The 20858-nt window shown below is 40.0% G+C and overlaps 1 protein-coding gene across 22 annotated transcripts in view; it reads right to left on the reverse strand.

Annotated features, from left to right (window-relative positions):
- Positions 1 to 20496, reverse strand: part of CAPRIN2 (caprin family member 2) — a 42352-nt gene extending 21856 nt beyond the window's left edge. For 14 of the 22 annotated variants that reach the window (XM_043880732.1, XM_043880729.1, XM_043880740.1 and 11 more), the window contains exons 1-7: positions 20153 to 20283; positions 18814 to 19079; positions 16747 to 16809; positions 9763 to 9849; positions 3490 to 3728; positions 2201 to 2283; positions 20 to 187 (exon numbers count right to left, since the gene is read on the reverse strand). In XM_043880732.1, coding sequence (XP_043736667.1) covers positions 20 to 187; positions 2201 to 2283; positions 3490 to 3728; positions 9763 to 9849; positions 16747 to 16809; positions 18814 to 19065 — 892 coding nt within the window. In that variant the 5' untranslated portion in view covers positions 19066 to 19079; positions 20153 to 20283. Of the gene's footprint in view, positions 1 to 19; positions 188 to 2200; positions 2284 to 3489; positions 3729 to 9762; positions 9850 to 16746; positions 16810 to 18813; positions 19080 to 19909; positions 20118 to 20152; positions 20420 to 20474 lie in introns of those variants that run through there. The other 8 variants (XM_043880749.1, XM_043880741.1, XM_043880739.1 and 5 more) reach the window with 4 other exon arrangements.
- Between the last annotated feature and the right edge of the window lie 362 nt (positions 20497 to 20858).

A 20858-nucleotide genomic window follows, 5' to 3' on the forward strand; every position in this document is an offset into this window, starting at 1 on the left:
CTCAGAGATCACAACAAACCTGACTCTTTAACAGATTCAGTCTTCAATAACTGTTTTTTCTTCTCCGATTTTATTAGCATTTCTTCCTCCAATGATACCTCTTTTTCCTTAGCATTTTTTGGAACTGGGATACTTTCAAAATAGCCTGAGTTCAGCAATTTAGAGAGTAGATCTTTCATGTGTTTGTCTAACAAAAAGTGATTAAGAGTTAGTTATCACAAAAGCTGAATAGTTCATGGAAGATTATTTGAAATAGAAATATTAATGTAATTTTATCCTAGATATATGTCATTATAACATTCTACATTGGGGATACTTAAAGAACTGGTCATACTACAAAAAGGAAATATGCAGTCCATCATTACCTCTTACTGAATGAATATAAATTTTAAAAGTCAGAATCCCAAAGTTTTAACAAGTCACTTAAGTTTCTCTGGACCTCCATTTCCACCATTTGGAAAATGACTAAAAATCAGAGATTCCAATTGAAGACTCTAGTATGTCAAAAAAGCACATATGTATTCCCTGAGCTGGGAGAAAATAGAATTTTCCCATCCACCCCCAAGACATCACAATAAGCAATTACTCTACCTTCTCCAAGTAACTACGGCTTTGGAGAAGTAAAACAACAGAGTTCCTCAAACATAATCTTCAGTAAAACCTATCTTGGACAATCTCTAAACAATGTTCAAAGTACAAAATTCCATGATTAAGATTTTACTCTTGAATTATGCTGTATTTCACTCCTATCACATCACCCTTTGATAATCAAGAAAAACCTTAAAATGACATTAAAAATCATAAACAGATCTAAAGTCTATTTCACTTTTGATAGCCACTAAAAACATAATTCCCAAATAAAGCAGAGTTCTCAAACTTGATTTGGGTCTACTATTCCTTTCAGAGGAATACTATGACACAGATTACCTTTCTTTTAAAATCAACTTTGAGGTAAAATTTACAAGAAACAAAATTCACATTTTAAGTGTACAGTTTTAGCAAGTGTGTAATAGTCATGTTACTTCCACCATAACCACAATAGACTATTTTAATCAACTCAAAAATTTCCCTTACTCCCCTTTTATAAACAATCTCTTCCCCCTACTCCCTAGGAGCCACTGACCCGCTATCATTCACATTATGACTTTTCTAGAATTTCATATAAATGGAATCATACATTATGCACTCATTTTTTGTCTGGCTTCTTTCATTCAGCATAATTTATTTTGAGATTCACACATGCTGCTAAAGTATCAATAATTCATCCCTTTGTTACTGCTGAAATGATTTCATTGTATGGATATATCACATTTTGTTTATTAATTATCAGTTGATGTACATCCAGACTGGGTTCAATTAGGGACTCTTTGGAATAAGCTGGTATGAACATTCATGCACAAGTACTTAAATGAATGCATGTTTTCAATTCTCTTGGGTACTAGAAGTGTAACTACTTGGTGATATAGTAAGTGTACACAATTTTATTAAAAGCTGACAAACTAGTTTCCAAAGTATTTGTATCACTTTGAATTCTAACCAAGCAATAAATAACTGTGATTTAAATTTGAAAGGACTTAAGAAATTGAGATAGTTATCCATACTCAAATATTTTTTTAAAGGAAGTAATAAAAATGTTTACCAGCTTCCAGTGAGTTTTCATTATCCTAAACTAGTACATAAAATTATGTACTTCATGTCCAGACATTTGTACTTGGTCATCTGGTCAAAGCCTACTTACAAAGCCGAAAGGACTCTTTCTCTCCAGATCATTTCCAGATCGGTAGACAACAATGTTTCAATAGACTATGGAGCCAAACCATTCCTATTTTCTTAAGCAGGTCTGGTAAATAAGCTTTGACATTAACAATGCGTGGATTTAAGTTTCCTAAACAGAATGGGTACTACCACACAGAACAGAGAAGTGAACCCCAAGATGGTCAAGCTCTAGTCTATAGCTCTGTTCCCAAATTATAGTGAATTGCCACCTCAAAACTCACCATAGGTTCCATTTTAGTGAGTACAATTAAACAAGAGCTGCCTCTAACAGAATAAAACAAAGCTATCATTCTGTCAATGAATCCAGTATTGTCAGACATGTAAGTTCTGATGGACTGACACAGTTCTGGCCCTTGATATCATACTAAACTCCTAACATAAAATTTAGTATTTACTGCATAAGTCCAGAGTAGAGAAAACTCACATGTCGTTCCTACCACTGCTTTCTCACTACCTTCCAAAAGGTCCCAAAAGTACAAGGATGACTGCTCCATCTGGTCTTCAACACTGACAAGGAAAAACAGCAGCAGAAAAAGTGGTTTTAGAGGCACATGGAACAGAACGATTTATACAATATAACCCATCAGCAATTAAGACATTCAATGTTCATTTTGTGTTTTTTTACTCTCTGGAAATAAAAAATTGAGATTTTATAAAAGATGACTAAATGCCCACTTATGGACTTCCTCTATAAGCATTTTTCCTTAAAACAACTAAAATAAAGATTTTAAGAAATACAGCTATTAAGGAATAGACTCAAAAAAAAGAGTTTAAAGCAATCAGTATGGTATCATTCATTACCAAGTATACATCCTAGATAAAAGAACAGTGAAATGGAAATATTAAGAGCTACATCAGACTTTAAAGGGAGCAGCTCATTTCTCAAATTAGGTTTCACTTACATTTCAAATATTAAAAGTAAGCTTTATTCCCTGGATCTACCAAAATGAAGCGTGAGAAGGAAGCAACCAAATAGATGATGACTGTGGAGTAGATTATCGGGTAGGAATGAGTAAATAAATAAATATATGGCTATACATAGGTAATTAAAGAGTTTTATAAGGTTTCTTCCTGAACTGATAGGGTAATTTCTAACAACAGTTGAAACTAACTCTGCTGTTGCATGGCTAACAAACACAACATTGAAACGACCTGAATCTAACAAATCAAAAGCACAGGGCTCTGCTCATTAGCTGATTTACTCCATGTTCCATTTAAGCAAAAACAGCAAATAGATAGCTGTAGAAGAAAAAAATTGAGATGCCTCAATTTGCTGGTTTTTTATTTTAAATTATCAAATTTATTCCTCAGTATTTATTCACAGCAAAAGAAGAACACTAAATAATTCTAACTTTGACAGCGGAGTGATACTGATCAAGTTAAATTTCATTTACCTCCACTTAGGTACAGCAGTAAGGAGACAAAGACTCTCAGGTCATACAACAGTCTGACACAATTACAAAAAAAAGTGTACGAGTATACATAATTAATATTATGGTTAATACCAGTATAAGGCTAAACTATAAGACATTTTAAAGATCAGTGTTACAGTAAAGAAGCAGGTTAATGATACCATTCAAATTCACTTTCCTACTAGACAGGCTATCAACCTTCTGAGAGCCTGGACAGCCAATGTTTCCAATGCTGAACATATACACTGAAAAGCTAAAGTGTCATGTGTCTTGTTTTAGGAAAACATTTTTATTAACTTACCTCAGACTTTCATTTCTTTCAGGACAGGTCAGTTTTGAAAATTTAATGAGGTAGTCAAGTTCTTTTAAAGGCAAATACACTGCACCATTCAAGCCCCCTTTGAAGTCTTTCTGTACATGTTCCTGCATCAAGTTCTGTAATACATACTGAACTTGAAGTATAGTGCGAAGCTTTTTCTTCTCAGCCTCAAGTTTTAGCATGTGCTCCCTTCTCTGGGCTTTCTTCTGCGCTTTAAGTAGCTGTTAAAACAAATGTTAATTAAAGCGAGCAACTCTCCACAATCCATATTAGCAGTCTATACTCTGTGCTGTGTGTGCGCTGCTCAGCCACTTCAGTCATGTCCAGCCCTTTGCAACCCGTGGACTGTAGCCCAGCAGGCTCCTCAGTCCATGGGGTTTTCCCAGGAAGAAGACTAGAGTGGGTTGCCATTTCCAATTCCAGCGAATCTTCCTGACCCAGGGATTGAACCTGCATCTCTTGCGTCTCCTGCATTGGCAGGTGGATTGTTTACCACTGTGCTACCTAGAAAGCCCTCCATTAGTCTACAAAAGTCTAATCCCAAAGAGTTGAGATTGGATGATAAATCTCTAATATATAACACTGACTGTGAAACTGACAAAATCACCAGGTACTAAACTGGTTTGTCTCAGTGCAATAGAGCCAAGGAAGTCCAAATATGTGACTCCCAACTCCAGGCTGAATCCAGTACCTCTATCATCATCATGAGAAGCAAAATATCTACCATTAATGTCCATATAATCCCAAGGTTTTACTTTTCCATATCATGTATACCAAGCCTTTTTAGGCTAAGTATTTTAAGAAAATGCTTCAGTTTAATTTTGAGGTTGTTTTTTTAATCTCATTTTCCAGGGGAAGTATATTTAAACTAAAGTGGCTAATTTTCAACCAACCAAAAATGACTGGTTAAAACATGAAGAATTGAAAACCAAACAGAAATAAAATGTCTTACAAATACCAGAAAAACAGCCACAGCACATAGGGATTTTTTAAGCAAAACTGAGAGATATTTTCAAATGTTGTCAATCTGGATAGAGTTGTATCTTCCAATATTTAGTTGACAAAATACATACGGAAAATTAGCAGAATGTAAGTTTTCCCTCAAATGAATATGTGTGTATGTATAGATTGAGTAGCTTAGAGTCTACTCAAAAGCTCACAACTATAATACTTTGAAGTCTGACATAATATGTGGGTCCCAAAAGTGACTGCTCATTTATAAAATATCAACAATAAAAAGTACCATCTATTTCCTCTGAGAAACCTAAACGGTCTTTTCTCCCCATAACTGTTTTTCTGTCTGTAATGCTTCCATCATACTGGATATTCTCCAAGGTATGAAAAGTTAGAGAACAGAAAAAAAAATCTTTTCGCTTTTTCCTATAAGTGAATTAAAGTACTTTGATTCAGAACTCTACAAAAAAGATGTTCATAAATCCTAATCAACTAAGATGGTGGTTAAAAAAAAAACACCTCAGGAAAAAGATTCATCATGGCATTATTAATTCCTTTCTACAGGGTATGAACGCCAACTATGACTTGCACTACCGCCAGGGATAAGAGACAATGGGTGAAGATAAAATGTTGAGAGTGAGAAATAGACTGGTTGGGGGTTATGTGAACAAGGGATGGCAGAGGCTGAGCAAAGCTTTTTCCAAGACCTCAATATGGACCTCAACAGCACTTATCAAACTCAGTTTCTGCTTGAGAGGGGGAGAAACAAAAGAGGTGGTAATTCTAGCTCTCCAAGACAGTGGGATTCCTTTGGACACAAACTCATGATGGTATAAGAAAACACAAAGGTGCTGAGGACACTTTGGGACTATATCACATGATTACCTCAGATCTCTCTTTAGGCACCTCCCAGGGTTGGGTTAGGTGTTCTTAACACTCAGGTCACACTGAACCCTCCCTATCAAAGTATCTATTTGCATTAAATGTTTATCTTTCTCTAGAACTGCATCCCCCTTAGGCTTCAGCTCCATGATGACAGGGACTCTATCTCTGTTGTTCACCAGTATATCACTAGGACCCAACATAGACCCTGACATGTGACAGGACCTCAAATATTTATCGATTTAATAAAGTAAGGAATATGTTGTCTTCCAGATCTCCTAGGAAGAAAAGCTATGACAAATCTAGACAGCGTATTAAAAAGCAGAGACAGAACTTTGCTGACAAAGGTCCATATAGTCAAAGGAATGGTTTTTCCAGTAGTCATGTACAGTTGTGGGAGAAGGAAATGGCAACCCACTCCAGTATTCTTGCCTGGAGAATCCCCATGGACAGAGGAGCCTGGGAAGCTACAGTCCATGAGGTCACAAGAGTCAGACACAACTTAGCGAGTAAACTACCACCATGTACAGATGTGAGAGTTGGACCATAAAAAAGGCTGAGCATCAAAGAATTAATGCTTTCAAACTGTGGTGCTGGAGAAGACTCTTGAGATTCCCTTGGAAAGCAAGATCAAACCAGTCAATCCTAAAGAAAATCAACCCTGAATACTCCTTGGAAGGACTGATGATGAAGCTGAAGTTCCAAAACTCTGGCCATCTGACATGAAGAGCTGACTCACTGGAAAAGACCCTGGTGCTGGGAAAGACTGAGGACAAGAGAAAGGGATGACAGAGAATGAGATGGTTGAATGGCATCGACTCAAAGGACATGAGTTTGAATAAACTCTGGGAGATGGTGAAGGACAGGGGAGCCTGGCATGCTGTAGTCCATAGGGTCACAAAGAGTCAGAACGACTTAGTAGCTGAACAACAAGCAGGTCATAATCAAATATCATGCAAACCACTGACAGCAGCTGATTTCTCCTTATTCATGTGGAAACTAGTAAGTCAGGTTACTTATCTTCTTTCAGTTGAGGACCGGTTAAAAAGAAATGAAGTAAATTATTATCAACCAATAATACCAAACCATAAAATTTATTTTCTGAACCATGATTCTGAATGATAAATTCCCATCAAAGGACAAAGCTCATATCAAAAAAACAGAGAGATGTGGACTGAATAGGAAGGCTCCCAACTCTAATTTGAAGGGAAAGAAGAAAGTGTTACACAAACTGCAAACAGGCTATCTCACAGAAGAGGTCTAACAAAAGAAAGAAAGTGAAGTTGCACAGTCATGTCAACTCTTTGCGATCCCATGGACTGTAGTCTACCAGGCTTCTCAGTCCATGGGATTTTCCAGGCAAGAGTACTGGAGTGGGTTGCCATTTCCTTTTCCAGGGGATCTTCCTGACCCAGGAATCAAACCCAAGTCTCCTGCATTGCAGGCAGACGCTTTACCCACTGAACCACCAGGGAAACCCCAACAAAACAAAGACTTCATTTAAAAAAAAAAAATCCAATAGGCTGAAAGATACTTCATTATAAAAATAGTCAAACTCCATAGTGCCTGGCACATGGATGATGTTTAAAACAAGATTTAAATCTAAAAAGAACATCATACACTGAAAAAAACACCTGGGTAGAAAATTAAAATTTGATAGGGTTAACTCTGAGAAAAGAGTTAACAGAAATTATTAAGTATTATAGAAATATACTTTAATATATATAATTCACTTCATGGGAAATAGATGAGGAAACTGGAAACAGTGTTAGACTTTATTTTTTGGGCTCCAAAATCACTGCAGATGGTCATTGCAGCCATGAAATTAAAAGACGCTTACTCCTTGGAAGGTAAGTTATGACCAACCTACATAGCACATTAAAAAGCAGAGACATAACTTTGCCAACAAAGGTCCATCTAGTCAAGGCTATGGTTTTTGCAGTGGTCATGTATGGATGTGAGAGTTGGACTATAAAGAAAGCTGAGCACCAAAGAATTGATGCTTTTGAACTGTGGTGTTGGAGAAGACTCTTGAGAGTCCCTTGGACTGCAAGGAGATCCAACCAGTCCATCCTAAAGGAGATCAGTCCTGGGTGTTCATTGGATGCTGAAGCTGAAACTCCAAACTTTGGCCACCTCATGCAAAGAGTTGACTCATTGGAAAATACTCTGATGCTGAGAGGGATTGGGGGCGGGAGGAGAAGGGGATGACAGAGGATGAGATGGCTGGATGGCATGACCAACTCGACAGACATGAGTTTGAGTAAACTCCGGGAGTTTGTGATGGACAGGGAGGCCTGGCGTGCTGCGATTCATGGGGTCGCAAAGAGTCGGACACAACTGAGCGACTGAACTGAACTGAATACTTCAAACCTCCAAACAGAAGGTAAACATAAAGATCTTTCTTTTAGCACAATGGACCAAAACTAAATAAACTCAACATATTGGGAGAGGGATAAAACAATCCCATGTATCAGAAAAAAAAAAAAAAAAACCTTAAAAACACTGTATTGAAAATAGCCTAGAGGAATAAAAAGTTTTTAAAATAATAAAATAGTCTAGAGGAACTTCCCTGGCAGCCAAGTGGTTAAGACTCCACCCTTCCAATGCAGGAGGCACGGGTTTCATCCCTGATTGAGGAACTAAGATCCCACATGCCACATGGTATAGCCAAAAAAATAAATATAATGAAATAGCTTAGAAATACTTAAGAGACATGGAACCAACAGAAAGTATTAAAATTAAGTAATGAAAAAGTGAACGTGAGTTTAAAGTGCCCTATGGATAACAAAGCTAATATCTTTTCATTCACTCAGTCGTGTCTGACTCTTTGTGACCCCATGGACTGCAGCACGCTTCAGGCTTCCCTGTCCTTCATCAACTCCTGTAGCTTACTCAAACTCATGTCCATCAAGTCAGTGATGCCATCCAACCAACCCATCCTCTGTAGTCCCCTTCTCCTCCTGCCTTCAATCCTTCCCAGCATCAGGGTCTTTTCCAATGAGTCAGTTCTTCCCATCAGGTGGCCAAACTATTGGAGTTTCAGCTTTAGCATCAGTCCTTCCAATGAACAGTCAGGACTGATTTGCTTTACGATTGACTGGTTTGATATCCTTGCAGTCCAAGGGACTCTCAAGAATCTTCTCCAACACCACAGCCTAAAAGCATCAATTCTTCAGCACTCACCTTTATGGTCCAACTCTTACATCCATACGTGACTACTGGAAAAACCGTAGCTTTGACTAGACAGACCTTTGTTGGCAAAGTAATGTCTCTACTTTTTAATATGCTGTCTAGATTGGTCATAGCATTTTTTCCAAGCAGCAAACATCTTTTAATTTTATGGCTACAGTCACCATCTGCAGTGATTTTGGAGCCCCCAAAAATAAAGTCTCTGTTTCCATTATTTCCCCATCTATTTGCCATGAAGTGATGGGACTGGATGCCATGAATATCTAATATCATGATATAAGATGCCATGAAGTCTAATATTATCCTAGAGTTGCATGAACAGAAGTATTCAGAAAACAGAAAGAAGTATCTCTATACTAGGCTATTTTAGATTTCACACTACCTTTTAAAAGTCAGACATCCAGAAGAGAGCAATTCAGAATTATATAATACAAGGATTAAGATGGTAGATGTCTTCAACTTAAGAATGACATTTTGTGTTTTTTGTTTGTTTTTGATCCCAGGGGAATGAAGAAGAGAATTTTAATTCACTGTACAAGACCCAAAAAGTAGAAAAGTCTATGAGACATTCTCCCTACCCCAAAATGAATTTACTAAAATATTTCCTCAGTTGTTAGAACAGGATCTCTAAAGGTCCATCTTTCTAAAACTAAGACTCTGAAGCAATGAAGCATACCTCATTAATGAAAGCTTAAGACTTCATATTAATTACTGGTTAAATTTATAGGAGAAAAAAACTTGAATTGCCAATATAGAGTAATTCAAACTATATCAGTGAGACCACACTTAACTTTATTTAAATTATGAACCATAAATTTGCCTGGTAATAACTGTCATGCCCTCAAGAAGGATCTACCAATTCTACGTTTCATAATATGTCAAATAATGCTAAACACACAAGCCAATATTATATAAATTTTCAAGCCCACATTGTAAAATGCTTTACAAATGAATCTGTCAAAGTTTTCATTCCATTTCTCAGTGATTTCTATAATTCCATAGTGAAATAGTATACATTCAATAATGAATGCTTTATTCACAATGTTTCATATTCAGATAACATTTGTATTCAGTTCTTCAGTAGCTATCCTCCACCCCACCTCCCAGAATTAAAAATCAGCAGGAATTAGATGAACAATAATGAAGCACCATTATCAGACACTAACAGTTTCTTCAAGATCAGTAGTTAAGCCGGTTTTAAGAAAAGCAAAAAAAGTATATACTTACATCTTGGCTCAGTCCAGAAAAGGTTTTCTGAAGCTCCTTGGCAAATTCTAAGTTATGTAGCACTTCTTCATATTTCTCAACTGCTTCCTACCAAACCAGATAAGAAAACATCAATTCTGTGAATTTCCAAGTACAAATATGTCAAAATAAGTGCTCCTTGATAACAGGAGAAGAAATGTAACACATTAGGAACTAGCCATTTACTACACATGGGCTTCCCAGGTGGTACATAGTAAAGAATCTACCTGCCAATGCAGGAGACACAAGAGATACAGCTTTAATCCCTAGGTCAGGAAGAGTCCCTGGAGAAGGAAATGGCAACCCACTCCAGTATTCTTGCCTGGAAAGTTCCATGGACGGAGGAGCCAGGCAGGCTTCAGCCCATGAGGTTGCAAAGAGTCAGACACGACTCAGCACACATTTACTACACATACCCAAAAAAGTAAGGAGAAAGTATTTAGTAGAAGCTACATAAAGTTAAATTCAAAAATTCAATTTTTATGCTAGAAATCTGAACCATAATAATAATAATGAAGTTGACTATCCATAAAAGTCTAAGGTCGGAGAGGCCTGAGGGTTTCAAGAGCACTGAACCAATAGGATTCCTCTGTCAATATTCATTCACTACACAAATATATTACACAAGTAGCACAGTGAGAATCACAGACGAAGCAACCTCGAGAAATTTACACTATGGTAGGAAAAACTTGTAAATAATTACCTATAACAACAAATTAAGTATTGTAACAGAAATACTGCAAATTTGGAGGGCATGCCATGTGGCTTGCCAGATTTCGGTTCCCTGACCAGGGACTGAACCTAGGCCCTTGGCAGTGAAAGCAGAGTCACAAACACTGGACCACTAGGGAATTCCTGTAAATTTAAAGAAGCAAATTTTTCTTTGCAATTTCAGATGACGAAAGTAAATAATTAGAGAAAGGGCAGGTTTATATGACCTTTACTTCAAATCTACATGGAAGAACAAAGGGCCAATATGAAACAGAACAAGATGGGGAACTCCTCTAATCAGATAAAGACATATTACAAAGCCTCTACAGTTAAAATAGTGTAATATTCCACTTCTGAATATCTACCCAAAAGAAATGAAAGCATATACCCACCTAAAGACTTGAAGGCAAATTTATACAGCACATTATTCATTACAGCCCCAAATAAAAACAATCCAAATATCCAGCAACTGGTAAATGGATAAGCAAAATGTGTTATAACCATACACAGGAATTCTGACTAGCAACAAAAAGAAATGAATTACTGATACATGCTATAACATGCATGAACCTCAAAAACATAATGGTAAGTCAAAGACGACAGATACAAGACTTTACTTTCTATGCAATATCCAGAAAAGACAAATTTATAGAGACAGAAAGCAAATAACAGCACAAAAGAGAACTTGAAAGGGTTATGGAAATGTTCTACAACTCACTGCTAGGACTTCCCTGGCTGTCAAGTAGTTAAAACCCCGCGCTCCCAATGCAGGGGCCAGGTTCAAACCCTGGTTGAGTAACTAGATCCCTCATGCATGCCACAACGAAGAAACCCACTTGCTGCAACAAAGTTCCCACAAGTAGCAACTAAAACTCAGTGGAGCCAACATAATAAATATTTTTTAAAGTAAATAAAACTCAATTGTTGTAATAGTTGCATAACTCTACAAATTTACTATAAATTATTAAATTGTGCAGTTACAAGGAGTTAATGTTATATTTACGATACCTCAAGAAAGTTGTCTTTAAAATAATCTGATACTATTAAGTCTTTGTAAAGGTATAGAGCAACAGAATTCCTGTGTACTATAACATAACATAGTTTTAACATAAATTGGTATAATAATTTAGGAAATTAATTTGGCATTTTTACTGTGAAGTTAACTACGGGTGTACCCTACAGCCCAATGATAAGTATACACCCTGAAGAAATCTTACACCTGTATCTTACTAATACGTGTAAGACCAATCAAAGTAGGCTACCAAAATATAAGCGCAAACAACTCAAACATCCATCTTTTATAGACTACTATCCAGTAGAGAAAAGCAAATGAAATATAACTACTTGCCTCAAATTAAAAATCTTAAATGTAATGAATGAAAAAAGATAAGTTGCAAAATATACAGTATAACATTTATTGTAAGTTTCAAAAAAAGTAACCCTAACAGATTTAAGGACAGTAAGTTCTCTTCAAACATAAGGAAGGGAATGAATGGGGGAAGTTCAAGGTCAGGTTACAGGAAGGAGTTCAGGGAAGGTGCTTCGATAGTGTTCCTAATATACTATTTGAGCTGAGTAGTGGGTTCTGACACTTGCCTTATTAGGCGCTGTACCTTACATGCAGTATTTTGTATGGACTACATATTTCTTAATAAAACAGGCAGTTCAAATATTAGAACCAAGAACGCACAGGTAACATAACCATAGTAAACAGTCCTCAAAGGGACGTGAAACTAGAAAGGAATACCCCTTTGTGTGTGTGTGTGTGTGTGTGTGTGTGCACTCAGTCATGTCCAACTCTTTGTGATCCTGTGGATGACAGCCTGCCGCCAGGCAATTTTCCAGGCAAGAACACTGGAGTGGGCTCCCATTTTCTTCTCCAATACCCCTTCATATCTGCTCCCAAATAATATTAACTCAACTTCCCATCATTAGATGTGGATCCACCCTTTCTCTCTCTCCTTGTTTATACAGCGAAGGAGATATCCTTCTACCTGTGCCCTGGATCCTATTCAATTCTGCATTCACAGGAGACCTTACTCTATGATTCTCTCTTTAATGTCTTAAGGCTCTCCCTCTCTGTTGATGCTGAAACCAGCACTTAAGTTCAAGTCTCCCCCAACCTAAACAAGAAAAATAAAAAGTGCCTTTCTGAAAACCACTTCCTTCAAGTCACAGACAAATTTCAAAATGTCTACACAGTCTCCATTTTCTCTTCAGCCCTTATAAACCTGGATTGTTTCCACCATTCCATCAGAACTGTCCTGGCCTGATGCCAGGAAATATTGAGGACAGGAGAAGAAGGGGACAACAGAGGATGAGATGGTTGGATGGCATCACCGACTCAATGGACATGGGTTTGGGTGGACTCTGCAAGTTGGTGATGGACAGGGAGGCCTGGCATGCTGCAGTTCATGGGGTCGCAAAGAGTTGGACACAACTGAGCGACTGAACTGAACTGAATGTCAGTGATGTCAATCCCATCCTTTAAACCTGTGGATCTTGTATAGCTCTCATTTTGGTTAACTTCTCAGAAGATTTCAACACAGAGGCACCCTCCTGCTCTACAAACAACTCGTTTTTTGTAACACTAAACTTCCATTTCCCCCATTTCTCCAGCTTTTCATTTACCAGCAATTTTCCCATTAACTGTTCTCATCTCAGTTTTCAAGCACTTATAAAGACAATAGGACCTACATCACAGAAATGAGCAAGTTAAATGAATACTTTTAAATGATTTAAAAGTATTGTGGAAACAGACACCATATTAAAAAAAAAAAAAAAAGGATGAATAGGTAGAGCACAGAGGATTTTTAAGGCAGTGAAACTATTCTGTGTGTTACCATGACAGTATACATGCCATTTTATATTTGTCAAAACCCACAGGATGTACAATAACAAGGAGTGAACCCCAACGTAATGTATGGACTTTGAGTGATGATGCTGTGTCAAGGTAGGTTCAACTGTAACAAATGGACCACTCTGGTAAGGAACGCTGATAGTGGAAAAGGCTGTGCATGTGTGGGGTCAAGGAACTCTCTCCACTTTCTGCTCAAATTTACTGTGAATCTAAAACTGCCAAAAAAAAAAAGACCCCGAAAGTACCTATATTAAGCTAAGCTGTATATAGGCTTAAAGAAACTTTGGACAGATACAAAGCAATTTATCAGAATCACTATTTTATAAGATGAGTATCAAACAGAGGAAGGACAGGGTGAAAGAAAAAACATCTTTTTTAACATTTCCTAATTTCTAAACTATGTGAATTACTTCCAATTTTAAAAAACTAAACTTAAGGGCTTTTTAATTAAGTACTATACTACTGACAAGAGGTATCTGAGGGCTCAGATTATAGATTTTTTTTTTCTTCTGACTTATCTGCATTTTCTAAATTTCTGTCTGAAGTATACATTCCTTGTACGAGATGACATTTCTCAAAAGTACTGCTAACTATATAATCACATCTAAAAACCTAATATTCAATCATTTTACATTTAGTAAATCTATATGTAGTATTTAAATACCTACCATATGCAATAAACCATTCTAGTACTAGGAAAACTGCAGTAAGCAGACAAAATCTCTACTTTAACAGAACTTAGACACTGCAAGGGAAGAAGAGATAAAACTTTAGTTTGTCAGAGAAGCACTTTTATTAAGAAAATTAAAGCATGGGAAGGAGCAAAGGAGTGTTGTCCGGACAGGCCTTACTGAGATGACTTTCAAAGAAAAAGCTGAAGGAGATTGGGAATGGAGCCATTTAGACATCTGGGGAAAAAGCACCCCAGGCAGTAAGAAAAGCACAGCAAAACCCTGCAGTAGCAGTGCGGCTGCGATATGCGAGGACCAGAAGGAGGCCTGTGCTGCTGGGATGAAGCCAGCAAGAGAGAAGTGTAGGAAATGCAATAAAAATGTAAAAGGAAGTGGGGAGCATAACTTGTTTGTAGGGCCTTACAGGCCATTCTGGGGTTCACTGGTGGCTCAGATGGTAAAGAATCTGCCTGCAATACAGGAGACCCGGGTTCAATTCCTGGGTTGGGAAGATCCCCTGGAGAAGGGAATGGCTACCCACTCCAGTATTCTTGCCTGGAGAATCCCATGGACAGAGGAGCCCGGCAGGCTACAGTCCATGCGGTCGCACAGAGTCGGACACAAACGAGTGACTAACACTTTACTATACATCACAGGACATTCTGCACCATGATGGGAACCAACAGGGGATACTTCTGAGCAGAGGACTGACATCTGACTCGTTTTTGAACAGAACTACAGAGGCTACTGGGGTTTCCCAGGTGGCTCAATGGTAAAAAACCTGCCTGCCAATGCAGGAGATATGGGTTCGATCCCTGGGTCAGGAAGATCCCCTGGAGAAGGAAATGGCAACCTGCTCAAGTATTTTTGCCTGGAGAACCTCAGGGACAGAGGAGCCTGGCTGGCCAGCAACCATGGGGACGCAAAGAGTCAGACATGACTGAGTGAACACACAGGCACACACGCACTGAGGCTACTGTGTTAAGAACAGACTTGGAGGGAGAGCACAAACAGAAAAACTCGTAAGGAAGCTGTTACAGTAATGCAGATGAAAGGTGATGCGGTGTGGAACAGGAAGGCAGAGGCAGAATTTATGAGAAATGGTCTGTTTCTGAATTTATTTTGAAGGAGGAATTGACCACACACTTGCTGATGGGCTAGACACAAGGTGCGAGGAGAAAAATGAGAAATTCTCCAAGGTTTTGAGTGATACCATCCTTCTAGTAAATCAGGCTGTTAACTGATATAGTGAAGGTAAAAGGAGAACAGGTTTTGTGGAGCAAAATAAAAGGCAACTGGACATAGGAATCTAGAGTTCAGAGAACTGCTCTATTGATAATATAAATTTGGAGTTTGTCAGGTATCCCTCAAGCAATCCAAGTTAATACTACAGAAGCAACATATAGCAGCTTGTGTATCTCAGACTAGTGAGATTAAAGTTTACCTGGCTGGAGCTCCTCAACATTTCTTAGAGAGCTACCATGAGAATCACCAGCCTCCCCATTCCCATCCCCAAACACAAAACACAAAAACATGTAACAGAACACATTCTCCAAGGGTGTTTAGATAGAGGTTTCGTCACTTTAAAAGTTAGTGAACACACCATGACTACTTAAAAACAAAACCGTGTTGAAACGCTGAATGTCCAGCTAAGTCCTTTCACCAGACATCTGAGCACATCATTCTCAGAACTCGACAATTCAAATCTGTGTCTCAGCAAAACAGTAATTCACTACATCACAAAAATTCTAGGTCAGTGACAAAGAGCCAACATGGCAAGGAAAAAGTACCTGCGATTCACAACCAAAGACTTTAAATAACATAAAAGACAATAGATCCACATGCTAGATGAAATAACTTTTAATTTTGTGCTGTCACACAGGAAGTGTGGTCAGATCAAAAAGGCAAACATCAATAAAGCGTTTTTAAAATTTTCCATATTGTAAAAACTCTCCTTCATCCCATTAGATAAAACTTGTAATTACTAGGTATACCATGGGCAACGTAAAGAGTATTTTTAACTGTCATAAACAGTGAATATTTAAAGGCCTGATATCTATCAGATAAACATGCCTCCTAAGAAGGAACACAGCAATACATAATAGAAAAGCACGGCGATATCAACAAAGGAATTAAGGAGAAGCAACTAGAAAAAACCAAGGCAAGCTGTAGTAGTTACCCTTTTACATTTTAGAGCAAAGAGGTGTCAGGTTTAGAATATGTGAGTAAATAGTAGAAAGCTAGGTGATTCCCTGCTCTTCTCCTTCAGTCCACTCTAGAGAAAGTTTAATTAAATCCATATGTTAACTCTTTGTGATTATCTACATCTTCACTCTTATTTGACAACACACACCCCCATCCATATACTATCTACTAGTGCAAAAGTAAAGTCAAAGATATAAGACCTGATAGGTGAAGACAAAGTCTTTGGAAAAACCCAGTGGACTCTCACTCTTCCCTTTTAGCCTATCAAATCTTTCAGTTCAGTTCAGTCACTCAGTTGTGTTCGACTCTTTGCAACCCCATGAACTGCAGCACGCCAGGCCTCCCTGTCCATCACCAACTCCCAGAGTCCACCCAAACCCATGTCCATTGAGTCGGTGATGCCATCCAACCATCTTATCCTCTGTCATCCCCTTCTCCTCCTGCTCTTTGGTCTCCCCCAAATTCATCTAAAGTTTTACTAAGAAAATACGTTTGATCAAAGGATCATAAACCACTTACCAACTGGTCTGGATTAAGATGCTCTCCATTTTTCAGGCGATCTTTGTAATCTTCCAGTTTGAGCTACAAAAGAGAAACTTGTATTTACCACAGTCTGATACAAAGTTCTGAAACAAACTAAATACCAGACTGTTTCTCATGAAAACAAAGTTCTTGCAGTAAACTACCAATCTATAAGAATAACATTTTAGTACAAGATAAGAGGCAATTATAGATGAGTTCCAGTCAGGAAAAAAAAAATATTACACATAATCAACACTAGTCTGGAATTACAAAAGTTAAGTGGTAATAAACCCTTTTTCTCTTAATGGCCTCTGTAACTAGATTACACGACACATCGGGGTTTAACAAATAAATCATATGCCCCAACCCAATGGTGCACAATCAGAGGCAATTTTGTCCCCCAAGGACACATGACAATGTCTGGAGGTATCTCCGGCTATCACAGCACACTCGGGGGATGGAGGGAGGAAGTGGGTGCCAGTGGGCATCCTGTGGGTAGAGGCCAGGCAACTACAGAATGCTCCAGTGCATCCTACAGTGCAAAGGACAGCCCCCCACAACAAAGAACTATCCAGCACAAAATGGCAATAGTGTTTGTGAGGCTGAGAAGGCCTGCTTAAATGGTTACCTGCTGAATTATGTGAACATTTGTCCAATGAAACTTCCTAATGGAAGTACAGAAATGTAATATTTTTTTTTTCTAGAATTATAGTAGCCTCAACTTGAAGCCATTTTTCATTTTAAAAAATCTGATATTTAAGGAAATAAATGACGAATAAATTGCATTTATTGTCCAAATAATGACATGACCCTTTATGGTATTCTAAAAGCAATTTTAGGCACCTTCTATGTTGGCTTTATAGCTTTAAAACACTTTCTCAGAAGCTTGAAACAAATGTATGAGTACTGACCAGATTGGTATTCAAAATTAAAGAGGTACTCTAGTTCAGCTGAAGAGTATAATTATATATATATTACACATATATATGTAGTTCCTCCACCTGGGATAAGACATTAATGAGTCTATCAAAAGATCCCGCTTAGAACAGATCCTGCTTTGACTCTAACTTCCCACAGTGGCAGGGGATTTGTGCTGACCCAGGCACACTCACCTTATCATGCTCATGATCAACTGCATGCATTCAAAAGACAACTGGTGAGAACTAAGGCTACAGAGAAGCTACCAGTAACTGGCCCTTCTTCACTACTTTCCTAGAGTGTGTGGGGGTGGGGGGGATGGGGAAATGGGAACGAAAAGGAACAGGGTCAACCAAACTCTTGAAAATCTCTTCACCCTCCTCCATCAAAGCAACTTTCCTAGATTTAACTAGGTCTTGGCATAGAAATATTCAAAAGTTCCTCAGTCTAGATAGTAACTCAACTACTATCACAAGCAAAAGAGAATCATGACACAACAAAGCTACGTGCAGTACCATTTCACAGGCTACATGACTCAGGAAATGAGGAATGATCTGGATCTTTACATCAGCATTTACTGTCACATCAGGCTGGTTACAACCTTCATATCTTTACAAGGCTCTCTACAATGCTTTCACCAACCAATCTGAAACAATCACCTAGCAACACACAAAATCAGTGCTAAAACATCTTCTGGCTCTGCCATCGTTAAAAGCTTCCAATGACTGCAGCAGTTATACTGCAATATCAACTGCTGCAGAAAGTCACAAGGAAAACAAGCTAAAAAAAAAAAAAAAGAATACTATTCATTTATGCAAAGAAATATTAACACTACATGCAAGGAATTAATCTGACCTAAAGTAGCTACCTCTTCAAATATTTCAACAGTAGCATGCACAATAATTTTACTATGAAGAATATTTTTATTCAGTTATTCTGGCAAATCAAATATAAAGTGTTTAATACAGTCAGTGTTCAGCCTACTTGTACATTTTCAGTCAGCTAAACCTCAAGGTTACTTAAATCTTCAGGAAAGAAATCTTTAGGAAGAATACCTATGAGCCCTGATAGAAAGTAAAAATGCAAGTTCCTTAACTCTAATTTAACATGGTGTATATACAGGGCTGGGTGAGGGAAAAAAGTTACCTTCTTTTTCTCGATGTTTCTGATTTTGTGTTTAAGGCATATGAGTCCATTATCAATGTATGTCTCATATGCTTGGGAAGGAGAGGCAGCAGAGCTGAGGGCAGACTGCAAGGGGCTCAGCGCCCGCTGGCTTTCCCCATGCTGACTGTGGTTCACTTGGGGCTTGGCTGACTTCATTGTCCTCTGTTTTCCCTCCTCTGAATGGCCTGAAGGTGACTGGTAACCAAAAGGAGATGAAGAGAGTTGCACCATTGAAACAGATGAGGCTGAAGGAGGGAAGGGGGGAAAAAAGTTAGGAATAAAACTAAATTACGACTGCAGGCTTTAAATTCCCTGAAAAGCCTAGACCCACGCCCCCCAAAATTCTCTTCCACAGAAGTGAGCTCAAAACTTAATGTTGTTTTAAATAATGTACTTTCATTTCACTACCTTGAAGGCAGTTCGTGCCAAGCGCTGGCGCCTTTGCGTAGGCAAAAATCTACAACATAGGGGATGGTTCCAGAAATTCAATTTCCCACATAGGGAGGAAGAACTGCTAATCAAACAGCGGCTTCAGAGCTGAGGGCGACCCACATTCTGAATAATTTCCATGGTCAAGTGATGACACACACAAAAAATAAGCCTTCCCCATCCGGACAAGGCAGCCAGCCATTCGAAACTCTTCACATTATCTCTCACCACCAGCCCCAACCCCAATCTCTAACAGCCACATTTAATAAAAAATCCCAAACACAGACAATTCTTTCAGAGCTCTCTTTCACTAAGTGCGGAGAAACTTCTTAAACAAGAATGCTAACTTCCCTTTGATTGGTCTGGGGCCTACAAGGCAAGCTGGACACTGGACTACAGGACACTGGAGCGAGGTACTCTCAAGCTGCGACCTCTTCGAGCTGATGTTCAGTTTTGTTTAAACTAACCCATAACCACTCACAAGTCAACCAGTTTAAGGGCGCATCCTGGCGAGCCTTACACCGCCCCGACCGTGGCCCTCGCTCCCCCTCCAGCCCCGCGAATCCGCGCTCTTCTCCCCACTCCCCTTGAGGAGCATCCCCAGAGCAAGGACAAAACAGGCCCCAGGCCCCCGCAAGGCCCGCACCGGAGGCGCTTCTACGAGGCGGGCCTCGGCCCCCCGAGGGCAGCGACCCCCGCCCTCCCACAGTCGTCAGGACGCCGAAGCAGCGGGCCGGGGCCACTTCTGCAGGTGCCTCTGGGAGGCCGATCTGCGGTAAGATGCACGGGCCACCTGCCCTCCAGAGCCGCGCCCCAAGGATGCCGAGCCGTCCTGCACTCCAGGCAGCGGTCGCCCAACCCGGCCCACCCTCGCCGGCTGGCCACTTGCCCCCGCCGCGCCGACTCAGGCAGCCGCAGCCTGGCTTCACCTCCGCAGGCCGCCGAGGCCGCTGCCGCCGCCGCCGCCGCCGCCGCTGCCGCAGCCCGGGCCCGCCTTCGAAAGCCGGCGGGAGCCAGGAGAGCTGCGGAGGTGGACCGGCGCCACCCCGCACTCGTGTCTCCTCCTCCCGCCTCCTCCCTCTCCCCTCCCTGCCCTCGCAGGCGGCGTCTGCGGCACCAGGCGCACCGCCGACTCAGCCGCTCTAGCCCAGGCCCGCCCTCGACGCCGTGGGGGGCCTATATAGGTGCGCCCCGCCCCCACGCGCGCGCACCTCCTCCTTCCGGTGCCGGGCCCCGCCGCCGCCGGCCTCCGCCCGGGGCGGGGGGCGTTTGAGCCAGGCCCAGCTGCGGCTAGAAGTCGTCGCGAGAGGGCGCGTTCTCCCCGCGATTGCGCAGATTGCGGGCCACCAGGTGGGCCCGCTGAGTTGCCGAGAGCCGGCCGGCCGCGAACTCCGCAGCTCTACGCGACCTTGCTGATTGCTGCCGGTAACTCTTGGCGTGACCTTGAACAGGTGATTTGGATCACTCGAAAAGCGCAGAGAGCCCTTTGTGGAATTGCCAATTAAACCGAACTTGAGCCTTTGGTGGCTTAGGTGGGCAGTTTTGAAGTGCAGGCATGCCTCTGCCCCTCACCTCCAGATTCCATCCTTCACTGT

The sequence above is a fragment of the Cervus elaphus genome, chromosome 22, assembly GCF_910594005.1.
Source record: "Cervus elaphus chromosome 22, mCerEla1.1, whole genome shotgun sequence".
Lineage (NCBI taxonomy): Eukaryota > Metazoa > Chordata > Mammalia > Artiodactyla > Cervidae > Cervus > Cervus elaphus.